The sequence below is a fragment of the Dufourea novaeangliae genome, unplaced genomic scaffold, assembly GCF_001272555.1.
Source record: "Dufourea novaeangliae isolate 0120121106 unplaced genomic scaffold, ASM127255v1 scaffold72, whole genome shotgun sequence".
Classification (NCBI taxonomy): Eukaryota; Metazoa; Arthropoda; class Insecta; order Hymenoptera; family Halictidae; genus Dufourea; species Dufourea novaeangliae.
In genome coordinates this window covers 1124435-1137821 of record NW_015373947.1, presented here as the reverse complement: position 1 = coordinate 1137821, position 13387 = coordinate 1124435, and the positions used below count along the sequence as shown (strand labels likewise).

General features: G+C 40.3%; 1 protein-coding gene across 1 annotated transcript; it reads right to left on the bottom strand.

Annotated features, from left to right (window-relative positions):
- Positions 1-7122: 7122 nt before the first annotated feature.
- On the bottom strand, positions 7123-13146 carry LOC107186098 (esterase FE4-like). The gene is made up of 9 exons (XM_015573904.1): positions 12907-13146; positions 11954-12091; positions 11101-11263; positions 10299-10710; positions 9833-10011; positions 9605-9771; positions 8063-8210; positions 7530-7671; positions 7123-7429 (listed from the first exon to the last, which is right to left on the bottom strand). The coding sequence occupies exons 1-9, from the start codon at positions 13144-13146 to the stop codon at positions 7135-7137; spliced, it is 1884 nt and encodes a 627-aa protein (XP_015429390.1). The 3' UTR covers positions 7123-7134.
- Positions 13147-13387: the final 241 nt, after the last annotated feature.

Genomic DNA, 13387 nt, shown 5'->3' with positions numbered 1-13387 from the left:
TACGAGCGCCGAACGCGAAACAGAGGCTCGACTCTCCTCCTATCTGTAACAGAAAAAATAATTAAACTAAAAAAACAACCAAAAAAAGAAAAAAGATAAAACAGAAAGAAACATGCTATCGACACTGCCTTTCAACTCGCGATTCCCGAATGGTTTCTTGTAAATCGAAATTGTAACATTTTTTTTTTCGTTTCTTTTTTCGAAATACGACCACAGCTGAAAAAAAATAACTTTTACCTAGTCCTTCTTAGGTGTAGCGTTGTAAAATGATCGGTAACTTACGCCACGCGTAATCGGTGTAATAACCATTTGTCACTGTTACGAGCAATAATATGGGCAGTCGGAGGAATGTAATGCAAAATGGTCGCCCGGAGCTTTCATCGCACAGTACTCGGTACGCCAGTGGCTCTCAAAGTCATCCACAATCTGCTTGCTGAACACATAACAAGTCCGGATAAATATGAATACAGTAAATCCTCAATGAGTGTCCGAAGGCTCCTCTACATTGACAAGGAGAGGTCATCAGGTGGAACGCTGACTTTCTAATGACATTCAGCATAGTGATAGAGCTTGGAATTCTGAAGCCAACGATATTTGTTTCGGCCGTATATAGCCATTAGTTTATAAAATATTTAATGTTCAATACCGAGGTGTCTTCGAGCACTTATCGATGACTTAAATTTATATATATTTTATTTTTTCGAACAGTCATTCAGTGTTATTTTTATGCTGAAAGGGAACGTTTGAGAATCTCTGGGGTGCATATTATGGAACTGTCTCGGACGAGTATACGACTGTACTGCAGGGCACGTCAAGATAGTGACACGAGCTGCAGGCTTGCTTACGGTTCAAAACCGGTAGGAAGGGAAAAAGTCGGATGCTGGAAAAAGGGAAACTGCGGATGATGAGGGAAAACGGTTGTACACACTACTTCCTTCCGGATGCAGATTAGAATCGCTACTTCTGACTTAGCTACTGCTTTCAATATAACAAATTCCAAACCCCCCCAGAAAATTTGATAGCCTCAACTTATAATGTATTCGAAGATTTCAAGACTTTTAAATTAAAATTTTTGTGAAAACTAAAACATATTTGTAAATTCAGACATTTGAGAATATTTTAAGACTACTTGACTAGACCAGTTCTTATTACATATCATCTTTCTAAATAATAATCTTCGTTCAATAATAAAATTATAAATGCTCAAATTTTGTAAATAGTATAAGTACAACTAAACAATAAAATAATTGATTTTTCAAAGAAGGTATACTCGTCATCGCGTCGTTCTAGCGATACAACGTAGATAAACACTTTTAAAAAGTGGCATCATATCTAAGAGGTTAAATAAAAATCAAGAAAACTAAAAAATTTAGTTAATTCTAATTTAATTTCTAACTTTTTGGATAATAACACGTTCAAACATTAGGGTATACTTACTTAACTTTAACTGTTAAAGGGTTAAATAATCCTCATGATAGTCAAGACTGATCAAGCATGCAACGCATGGACCGTTCCGATAGCTGTCCATTTGTCTCAGGATCGTTGTCATCATCACCCACCTCCTTTTTCACCCCCCCTGAATGGCGTCGAGACCTTCCATGTCTCACAAGCGCGGCGGGGAATTTAGCACGCGACCAGCAGCAGCCGTTCGAATGGCTCCTATAATTTTCCACCGGTAACGCTCTATGGACAGTGGCTTGTCCAACGTTCGCGCGCGCGCGGCATTGTTGCCGATGTAACGAGGGTACAATTTTTGCGGGGCCGAACAATATGTCGCATTAGCGTATTGTGCCGGGCGCCGCCGTGGTCGTTCTGTCATGCGACACGACGATATCGTAATCGATGCTGGCCCGATTTCCATCCCCGTGGAACGGGGTGGGGGGTGCAGACGCGCCGAGGATACCAGTGCACTTTTGTCCTGGCCCCGGAGGGAGTCATTATCGTAGCAAGTCGACCGACAATGTGACCGAGACGCGTGAACGTGTCCAGAATTCGTGGAGCCTCCGTGTAGGCAGTATGCTCGCTACCAGTTCCGTTCGTTTGAACCACGAAACAAGGTATTTCTTTGATCCATATAATTGGCCTTCGATCATACAGGGTGTCCCAAAAAGATGGAACGATTCGTAATGTGGATATTCCTCATGCAAATACAAATCGAAAAGTCCTTTACCGTTTTGTAATCTGAGGATCCATCTCCGAGATATTAACAGTTAAACGAACTCCAATCAGCTGACCGGTTGGTCACACGTGCGCTCAGCTGATTGGAGTTCGTTTAACTGTTAATATCTCGGAAACGAAGCTTCGGATTAGAAAATGGGAAAGGATTTATCGATTTGTATGTGCATGAGGAACATGCATGTTGCGAGTTGTCCCATCTTTTTGGGACACCCTGTATTTGTATAAATACGACCTGTATATACGGATCCACGAGTGGAAGTGAAGTAAAGATAATGGAGCAAGTTGCCCTCGTGTGACGTCACAAGATAATGCCAGATAAAGTAGACTCTTCATATATTGCCGCCTGGGACACTTCCCCTACATACGTACTTTCACGCATACCAATTCACTCTCCCACCATATTCCGTAGGTCCTCCCTAGACCTGACTTTCGAGTAATAAATAATCACTTAAAATCCACGTCTTGGGAGAGTCGTCATGGTACACCGTTTCAACTACGATTTTTCACAGTAAACTGACGTGTTAGCTACAGGACTAAGGATATGCACCTGAAAAGGATTGAGTCAGTTTTCCTGCCCTTTCTACTAGGGTCGTACGACAAAAATTATAGAACCACTTATATATAAAATCGTTTGGATCAGTAAGCTTTCACCGATCACTTGCGAGAAAGGGTAATCGATCGTGGCCCTCTAGCGGTAGCGTCCCCGCACTAGGCGCCTGTAGCTACAACGCGATCCTGACACGGACTCGTGAAGTTTATTTTAGCACGTCTAAGGGAACAAATTCAATCAATGAAATACGCGTGTTCGAAAGGTTCTCCAAACCGTGACCATTTCGCGGACCAACACACGGCTCGAGTTCTCACCCTCGAACTTTCCCATTACCCCGTGTCCTGTCTAGAGAGGAAATTCCGGAGTGGCCAGTGCTCCACCGTTCGAAAGCCCCTTCCCTATTCGTGTTTGCACTTGCACATTTCAACACGTAGTTCGAAATCGCACCCATCTCCCCCCACCCCCTTTCGTAAAACGATTATTCGACTGCTGGGTAAATACCCAGGGCGACGCGGCTCATCAGAACTCGAACTTATTTGTCTATGCAAATCGTCGATCAACGGGCCTGGCCTCTGTGTCGGCCCTCTGCCCTGTGTTGTCCCGTTTCAAGTATCCAACGCGTTGTTTTTCCTCTGGCTGGGCTCGCGGTCTGGCCATCACATCTGCCTTGCCAGTTCGCTTTGTCTCCCCGGACTACAGTTATAAAATATATATCGCTGTTTTCTTGGTCTTTCTCCCTCTATGGTAGACACTTTCCTGGAACGCTGAGAAAAACGGTTATTACGAGTTTTTTTATTTATTTATTGAACTACAGTAAATCCTTGATTCGCAAGCTCATTTCCGGACATTTTTCTTTGGCGTATTGGATTCGCCATTTTACATTTCGAAAATCTGACTTCAAATTCGTAACCAGTGACCGGAAAGTCCCCCTGATATTGATCATCTGTATGTTTCACTAAATATAAACAAATGAGCAACGGAATTGAAAATTTAGGCTGCACAGATCGATAGAGGACTTTATTATGAAGAATTTTTAAAAAAGAGCTGCATATTTACTGAAAAATTGCGACCTGTGGAGTGGTTTGAAAGAAATAAGACATTATGTACAGTAAATCCTCGATGAGTGTCCGACGGTCCCTCGGCACTGACAGAGGTCCCTAGGTGTAAAGCTGACTATTTAATGAAGTTTAACGCACTGGTAGAGCTTGAAACTCTGAAGCCAATGATATTTGATTGAGCGTATCTGTGGCCAACCGCTCAGCTGATTGGAGTTCGTGTAACTACTGATATCTCGGAAATGTAGCTTCAGATTACGGAACAGTAAAGGACTTTTCGATTTGTATTACCATCAGGAATATGCATGCTGCAGATTGTCCCATCTTTTTGGGACACCCTGTATAACGACTGCTGAGTTTCTGGATCCTCTTTTTTCACTGTTAGTATCTTCAGATTATGATGAATTCTTTCTTTTCTAACATACCAAGGAGCGTTGCAGATGAATCTCGAAGTCTTGGACTGGAATCGTTGTAAGATCTCAATATTGGAATTGATGGCAGTGCCCCATAGCTGAATGCCATAGGTCTATGTTGGCTTCAGAATGACTTTATATAGAATAAATTTGTTTTCTAAGCTTAAATTTGATCTGTTACGAATTCTCAGACCAGGTTAATTTACTTCCAAGTTGTTCACAGAGACTCTCGACGGGGCGGATTGGGTCTACAGTTGTGGATTCACCTCAAAAATGATTAACCGACGCAAGCAACGGTGCTGTTTATCGAGAAAGCGACTCGATTTTCCCGGGGTTTTGCCAATTACATCCTGTCCCTCCAGCGATGTTCCGCCGAGTCTGTGGATATCTCATTATCGTGGTACACGACCAGCATCCGCCTTTCCCCCCGGTTCGAAACTTGTAAAGCCACGATCCTTCGACAATTTGAAGTAACACTGGAATTTCGTTTGTCACAACTGAAAAGAGATTATAAAAGTAAGTAGAATCTAGCTTTGCGTCGTGTCTTTACTTACAAGAGGGAACTTTGATCACTAAGGTGGCTCTTATTTTCAATTTTCGAATCTCTTTCGCCTTCACCCGTTAAAAATAGTTCCAATTAATAAAAGAAATAATCTGTGTGAAGTTTCAGCTCGATTGGATGAGAGGAAAGATTGCTCCCGAAGCCTTAAACATTTAAATAATTACTTAAACGTTTATCCTCTAAGCTATTGTTTATATAAAAAAATGTGCCAGACAGAATTTGTAGATTTAGACAGAGAGCGTCTTTTATATTCTACTCCCTTTTTTCATAACGTAGATTCACTGTTCTCATAACACAGAGATCACTAAAATCGCAGACTTTTTAAGGTGTTGGTATTACAGATTAGGTGGGGCTTCAGAAAACTAAAATTAATTTGAGATGGTACACCAAAAATTCCAAGATTATTTACTCGAAGTATTGTTACTTCTTTCTTTCGAATCAACGCGACACCTGGCGGCGACACCTGTAACTAGCAACAAATATGGCCGCCAGAGGACACCCAAACATAACCTTAATTGAACGCCGTTTTCTCTTAAGACTAGTTCGCCGTGATTATTCCCATCAGCATCAGGAAAAGGCTACTTTATCTTTCCGAGTTCCGTGAATGGCAGACGTAATGTATCGTTTAAGACGCCTCGCGGTTCCCCCGCTCTTTGTCCTGTCATTAATTATTTTCCCGCCCGGGGCGTTGAATTAAACGTCCCTCAAAACAATAGCCTGCTCGCTGGATCGTTAGGAGGCCAGGGGGGAATAAGTTGCTCTTCTTTTCATCGGAAACGTAATATCGCGGGAACGGTTTCGGGATACACCGCCTTTGTTTGACCGGTTATCTGGCTGACGTTTAATTATGAACTGCTTCGGGAGCAATTTATTCACCCACAGGCATTGTGATTGGCCGAGTGTTTCGCGTGATATATCGTTACAAGCGTTTCGGAAAAATTTTTCCTTTGACCCTTCCAGAAGCCATTGGCAGCACCAGTCTATGGTACGATAGGGAATATCGAAAGGGGAATTGAAAGCTTGAGAATAACGGTGTCAGATCGTGGATGAGTCAGTTGTGGTCGATATACAGGAAATTCCCGATAAGTGTTCGAAGGCTCCTCAACACTGAACATTAAATATTTCATGAAACAAATATAACTAAACCTAATTAAAAAGCATCTGGGGATGCCGAGAAACCTTCGAACACTATTCGAAGATTTACTGTATAGGGTGATGCACCTAGAACAGGCCACCTGAATATTTCTGTTCTTCCTGGTGTCAGGGGGGGACTCCAGGAGGAGACGGGACTGGCGTTTGTCTTCAATTTGTCGTCATTACATAGTTATTGCTTCCGACCCAAGATTACACCGTCGCGATTTCTTTCCGCGAGATACGACCGGAAACGGAAAAGAAGACAAACACCGGTTACCTAGGCCGGATGATTAATTTCCCCGAGCGCCACCCTAGGAAGCCGACCGTCTGCATATTTTATCCACGCGTTAACTCTCCACACGGCGAACTTAATTTCCACGGAATTCCATTATGCTTTTCGTATATTAGCAGTGCTCCGTCTTATTACAGAACCGGGGACCGCCCTTTGGGAGGTACCCGCGACCGCTGATAATCTACCTCTATTCACTTATTCAACGAAAACCCCGTGTGTCTTTTGGTGCGTCGTCCTTTCGGTGGCAGCCATGTTGGGTGACGCACAGCGATACTGTAATTCCACGATGAGTGCTCGTTGAATATTAAAATATACAGTATTTATTCGTATATACTTTAAAATATACAGGGTGAACCACGAATCGTGATCAGTAGAGATTACTCTGTTATTAGCAATCCGATCGAAAATGTTTTTATCAGGCATAGCATGGTTTCAAGAGCTTTAACGTGATTATAGCAAATTTTTTGTCAACTCTTTTTTTTCCATGATTTTTCAAGGTCACCTTCAATTTTTTGCAAATACACCTATAATTTTTTTATACCTAACACATGTTGTGTTATGATACTTACCGAATTCGAATTCGTCTTGAAATCCTCTAATAGATAGGCGTAAAAAAATTATAGGTGTATTTGCGAAAAATTGAAGGTGACAATTAAACAGATTATTAAGATTATCATTATCGGGGGATTTTTCGGTCGCTGGTTACGAATTTAAAGTTAGTTTTTCGAAATTCAGTGTGGTAAATCCAATATGGCGAAGCGAAATTTTAGGAAATGAGTTCATTCGGAAGAATCTTGGTGTGTATAGATTGTCGAGGATGCCGATTTGAAAAAAATAATTTATTATGCACCACTATGCGACGAGTGAAAGAAGCTTTGATGGGTGAAAATGTTCGATTTTATTTTACGATGCATGATTGTTCATTAATAAAAACATAAAAAGCATTTGTCTTAGAATAAATAAATGGTGCACAATAGTAACAGAGATATTAGTGAGCCGCTGAGCAGGTTGCCCATGTTGATGTTGGAATGGTTCTCTGGTGGTGACTCTTCGGGTGGTTGTTCGTCTGTAAAGTCCGCCTCATTTACGGTGAAATTGTTTGTTACTTCTTCCCAAAATCTCATTCTATCGGGCAGGAATTGATTGTCCAAGACGACTTCTGGCCTTTTGTCCACTCCGATTCGCAGAAACTTATGGGCAATTTTGTATTCCGGCCAGGCGATTACTCCCGTTGCCTTTGGTACTCTGATAGCATTAAAAGTAGATTGATGAAAAATATTCTTTAGAAACGATACTTTAACTAATTGTTGTAAATAATTAATGGTAGCGAAACATATAAACTTACCCCGTGGTTGCAAAGTTGGCCCACAGTTTGGTCATTATGTTTATCATAGCGATGTCAGTTTCCGTATTGTGGAACGTTTCATCGCCAAATTCTCTGTTTAACATAGGCATCAAGTAATTTAAATCGTCACCGTGTGAGATGCCTGGAAAAAATATGTTTTGCAAAATGTAACGTTGGCCCACGGATTTTATGCTCGATTGTATTAATTAAATTTGACTCGGACAATAAAATTTTATGAGCTCGATATTAAAATGATAAAATGTAATTGATATAATACTGCGACGGCCATAAGTGACCGACACAAACTGAATTTTTTCATCGGCTGGCATTTCAATTAAAATTATGATCAATATTTACACAACTTCGAGGACTAATTAAAACGTCAGGTAATGTTACCGAAGTGTGACAGTGAATGCAAAGCAATCGATTAAATGTTAATTAATATTATTCCACCTAAACAGAATCAGTCGAAACTCGTCGGGAATGATAAACGAGCTCCCGAAGTGCAATAGTACGCGATCAATTTTACTCACCGAAGTATCTCCGCGGTAGTGTATGGAAGGTGAAGCTAAACGTGCCCTCGTACATAAAGACATAAAAGTAAACGCTCGAATTCATCATCCCTAATTGACGTCTCAACACCTGATACGTTGGCCATATAATTACAGCATCACCGGTCGCCTATGACAGAGTTAGGAACAGATTTCTTTATTAACAAACAATTATCTAAGAATATTACGATAATCTATAGATAGCACTACTGTACTGTCCTAATATGGATTTGTTGACAATCGGCATTGTGAGCATTGAGTGAAGTCTGTGAAGAAAAGAGGAAGAAGGGAGAACCGTAAACTACAGTCTAACTAATGGCGCAAATAGTAGTCGAACTAATAGCCCAACTAATAGCCGACCTAATAGTCCAACTAATACTCTGACTAATAGTCCAACGAATACTCTAACTAATAGTCTATCTAATAGCCGAGCTAATATCCTAACTAATAATCTACGCAATAGTCCAACTAATACTCTGACTAATAGCCCAACTAATAGCCGACCTAATAGTCCAACTAATACTCTAACTATTAGTCTATTTAATAGTCGAACTAATAGCCCAATTAATAGCTTAATTAATAGCCGAGCTAATATCCTAACTACTAATCTAAGCAATAGTCCAACGAATAGTCTAACTAATAGCGCAACTAATAGTCTAACTAATAGCCCAACTAATAGCCCAACTAATACTCTGACTAATAGCCCAACTAATACTCTAACTAATAGTCTATCTAATAGCCGAGCTAATATCCTAACTAATAATCTACGCAATAGTCCAACTAATACTCTAACTATTAGTCTGTCCAACGGTCGAACTAATAGCCCAATTAATAGCTTAATTAATAGCCGAGCTAATATCCCAACTAATAATCTAAGCAATAGTCCAACTAATAGTCTAACTAATAGCGCAACTAATAGTCTAACTAATAGCCCAACTAATAGCCCAACTAATACTCTGACTAATAGTCCAACTAATACTCTAACTATTAGTCTATTTAATAGTCGAACTAATAGCCCAATTAATAGCTTAACTAATAGCCGAGCTAATATCCCAACTAATAATCTAAGCAATAGTCCAACTAATAGTCTAACTAATAGCCCAACTAATACTCTGACTAATAGTCCAACTAATACTCTAACTAATAGCCGAGCTAATATCCCAACTAATAATCTAAGCAATAGTCCAACTAATAGTCTAACTAATAGCCCAACTAATACTCTGACTAATAGTCCAACTAATACTCTAACTAATAGCCGAGCTGATATCCCAACTAATAATCTAATCAATAGGCCAACTAATAGTCTAACTAATAGTCCAACTAATACGCTATTAGTCTATTTAATAGTCTAACTAATAGTCCAATTAATATTCTAAGTAATAGTTCACCTAATAATCTCACTAATAGTCCAACTGTAACTGTAGTTTAAATATAGTTTTCTTGAGAGACAACTCAATATTTAAAAAAAACTCAACAGAACGATAATAATGAGCCCGTTAAACGTTAACTTATCACAAAACGCACCTCTGTAATATTTTGCATTAGTCGTCCCGTAAGATTCGACTCGAAATAAAATTCTTCAACAGCACCGAGGAAGGCAGACATGTTGGAGATTAACTGATAAGAGTCCAGCAGGACCGGCAAGTATACATCGATATTGTCGATCAGTTCCTTCTCCGAGTCCAATAAACCTGGATTTTTCAAACAATTGAATAATTAAGAAAAATATCCGATTGATCTTTAATAACATACCCACAGTCTTCATGAATCCTTCGTCCCTTGTGACACCTACTATAAGTGGTATATCTCTGAACAGACGTTTTCTGAGAGTCACCAAAGGAGGTCTCGTTATAACAGCGTCTGCTGATTCCTCTTCAACCACGGGTCCGAAGGGGCAACAAGGATTCTGTTGCCAAACATCCTGTTGAAAACTAAACAATGAACAAAATAGCGAAGGACAATGTCATCGTTAGGTCTTTGCATATGAACGCCTAGCAAAAAGTAGGTACAGATCAAGTTCTAACTTAACACACAAACGGTGACCATGTCAAACTAAATATACCAACCAATAAAAACGACACTTCATATGCAACCACCAATAAAATTCAGAAATATAATTAAGAATCTCACGAAATGTTTCACCGTCCTGACGATCGTCGTCTTATCGACGGACTTCATGCAACGTAATATCTCCTCGTCATCATGCTCATCGTAATACCTTTCATAGGTCCTACTGGGACACGTGGTTTCTGTCTCTACATAATGGTCCCTCGAATGATTTTCCTCAGTTTCCAACACGATTTTCGTGCTGTTCTTTGTGCCACGGGGCAGACAGCCTACCAGCCTGGCTACCTCCAGCGAAACCTGTCTCATCCAATACCTAGAGTTCACAGCCCAGGTGGCGAATATGCTCCCGCTCTGCAGAATGTATCTGTGAAACAGTCCCTCCGTTTTCTTGGTGAAGGCCATCGCGTGAACAGCGCCAGCTCCAGCGCTGTGGCCCCATAACGTCACGGAATTCGAATCGCCATGGAAGGACTCGATGTTATCGTGGACCCAATGCAGCGACATTAAAATATCCTTCAGGCCATAATTGCCTGGGGAGACTTTGTTCGCTGTGGTGAAGAATCCTGGGGACAAACGGGACTCTCAGAATGATCGATTTATTCGGAAGCGGTTGGAATACAGTTTTCCCAGGTTAATTGACACATGCTTCCAGGTCCACGTTGCGACAGTTATCCGGGGAGGCAAGTGGTCTAGGGAAAACGTGGCGTAAGAGAAAGACCTCCTATCACTTGGTAAATTTATTTCAAGTACTTAAATAAATGTTAAACCGAATGTTAATTTGGCATAAATTTCAGTAACTCCCAAAACTAATTGGTAAGAGACCCTTCGCCTATCTCACTTTTTCTCCTAGTGGAAACCGAGTTTACTCGTGAGGGTACACTAGGGCACCCCCATAAATAGGAAAAAATGCATCTGTTAAGCGGGGGCTACTGTACTTGTGAAATATTTGTTACCCATAACGTTTAGGCGATAATTCATAGAGACTAAAATAACATCTCGATTCAACATGTAGTCTGGTGGGAATTCTTGGCTGTGACTGGCACCGATAATATACTTTCCGCCGTGCACGAACACTATAACTGGAAGTTTGTTGCTCCCCTTCTCCTTATCTGGGATCTGAAGAAGTATTTGCAAAGTCTGTAGCTACTGTTTTATAAATCGAAATCCATTCCGTGCTTTTTGGGCGACCATGTGCAGTAAATCTTCGATGAGTGTTCGAAGGTTCCTCGTCATTAAACATTTAAATTTTTCATAAACTAATGGCCATATGCGACTGAAACAAATATCATTGGTTTCAACATTCTATGCTCTATCACTGTACTAAATTTCGCTAAAAAGTCAGCGGTATACCTAGGGATCTCTCCTTGTCAGGGTTGAGGAGCCTTCGAACACTTATCGACGATTTACTGTGTATATACGTGCAAGGGTATACATATAAGTATATATAAGTTGCCCGATTTTAAATGTACTTTTTGGTGGCCTCGATTTGAATCGTTTTATGTGTAAATGATTATTCAAAGCAGCGTGTCGGCTCATTAAAGGTACGGCGACGTCACCTTGAAATAATTAAATTTAATTAAATCGCGTACGGCCCTTCCGAACCAATCGATCTCGTGTCCAATTTTCGAATACTTAAACTATGGTTCACGCGAAGAAACTTTTGTTTAAAGTTTGGTAGAACTGATTACTGTCGCTGTACCCCAGATTTTATAATAATTAAAAATTTCATATTTTATTTCTAACGTATGATCGCCCTTGCCGAGGGTATTATTAGTAAATTATTGTTAATAATTACGGAAAGCTTACCACAGGTACATAAACATTTAAATATAAGCAGTCTTCACTTCCGACAATACGTTCTTTTGAGATCGGTTGGATGCACTTGGAACTATCTTTTGTGGCATTATAAATACCTTTCCATGTGTGGTTCCAAGGCTGTGGACTCTGAAGGAAACGTAATCGTATTTTGAATTTTAAATAAAGTCTAGACAATTTGAGAAAGATAGAGACCTTTCGGCCCATTACTCATAGATAATATTCATAGATATCACAACATTAACTTTCGTTAGCAACTAAACGTATAGTTAAATATTATACCACCTTGTAGGACAATTCTATTACGTCTTATCTATGTACTGGCCTTGTTATGATTCCCTGTGCGTTGAATTCTCCCTATCATTCAATACTGTTTCAAACTTTAATACTAGACTTATTTACCAAAACAATTAAATTGTCTGGGAGATAATAACCTCTCATTTACAGACCACACTGAAACTAAGCTTCTAATCTTCAGGTTTCAATCCTCCAATTCTAATGTTTAAATTAACTCAACGCATCGATCGAAACTATTTTTCATTTAATAATTTGCTTTATGCCAAAGCGCACCAATCAGTCAGTTACCCAATAACTTAATACCAAAATGATAGACATGGATACGACTTCACAGATCAGTCCTGAATTTATCTAAGACTGCCATCAATGCTAGCAAACTTACTGCTATGCTATTTATAACTAAATTCCATAATAAATGTAGATCTGCAAATTATTTGCTCGACTTCAAAATCGATTTCATCACTATTGCCCTTTTAGGGGTGCTAACTTAGCAGTCAACAGGTCTAACGAAATTCCCTATTAACACAAACCTTGTTCTACTAGTCACCTGTTCTACTGGACAGGTGACTAATGGATATACCTATCATTCCATGTCCAGTTCACATGGCCATAAAATTGAAATATGAATTAGTGTCTATGAAGCTCACCCTAAACCTCAGGTCCCCAATCGGTGGCTCAGCATAGGGAATACCCAAGTACTCGGCAAAGATCCTGCCATTTGCGCTTCTGGCCCACACACCTTCAACCACGCCGAATTTCGTTTTCACACGTGGGGTGGACGCATTCAGTCCACAGATAGCCACGAAAAGCAACATCACCACCGTCATTAGCCATCCACCATAGCCACGTTTGCCCAATTGCCCAGACCAGAACCGTCTACTGTCCATCGTTCGATAAAAAATGACACTCATGGTTAGGAATTCCTAGGCTTACTGTGCCAGCAAAACATGCGCGAGTAGATATAATATCGTTACAATTGCATAACGCACAAGCGTACGGACCGAAAATATTTGATTCACACGTCAGCCGGTTTCTAGCGCTGTCGGGTTCGAACTGACAAGAAGTGTATTTTAGGTGTCCGCCTCCGATTGCTTTGGTTTTCGGATATGTTTTAGAGGACCGAAAAAT

Bases quoted from the DNA above. Each gene is read 5' to 3' on its own strand.
- LOC107186098 (XM_015573904.1), bottom strand. From the start codon at position 13,146: ATGGACAGTAGACGGTTCTGGTCTGGGCAATTGGGCAAACGTGGCTAT. The intron at 12,092-12,906 runs GTGAGCTTCATA...CGTTTCCTTCAG, and splicing joins TTGGGGACCTGAGGTTTAGG to AGTCCACAGCCTTGGAACCA. The intron at 7,672-8,062 runs GTGAGTAAAATT...TATTTTTTCCAG, and splicing joins ACTACCGCGGAGATACTTCG to GCATCTCACACGGTGACGAT.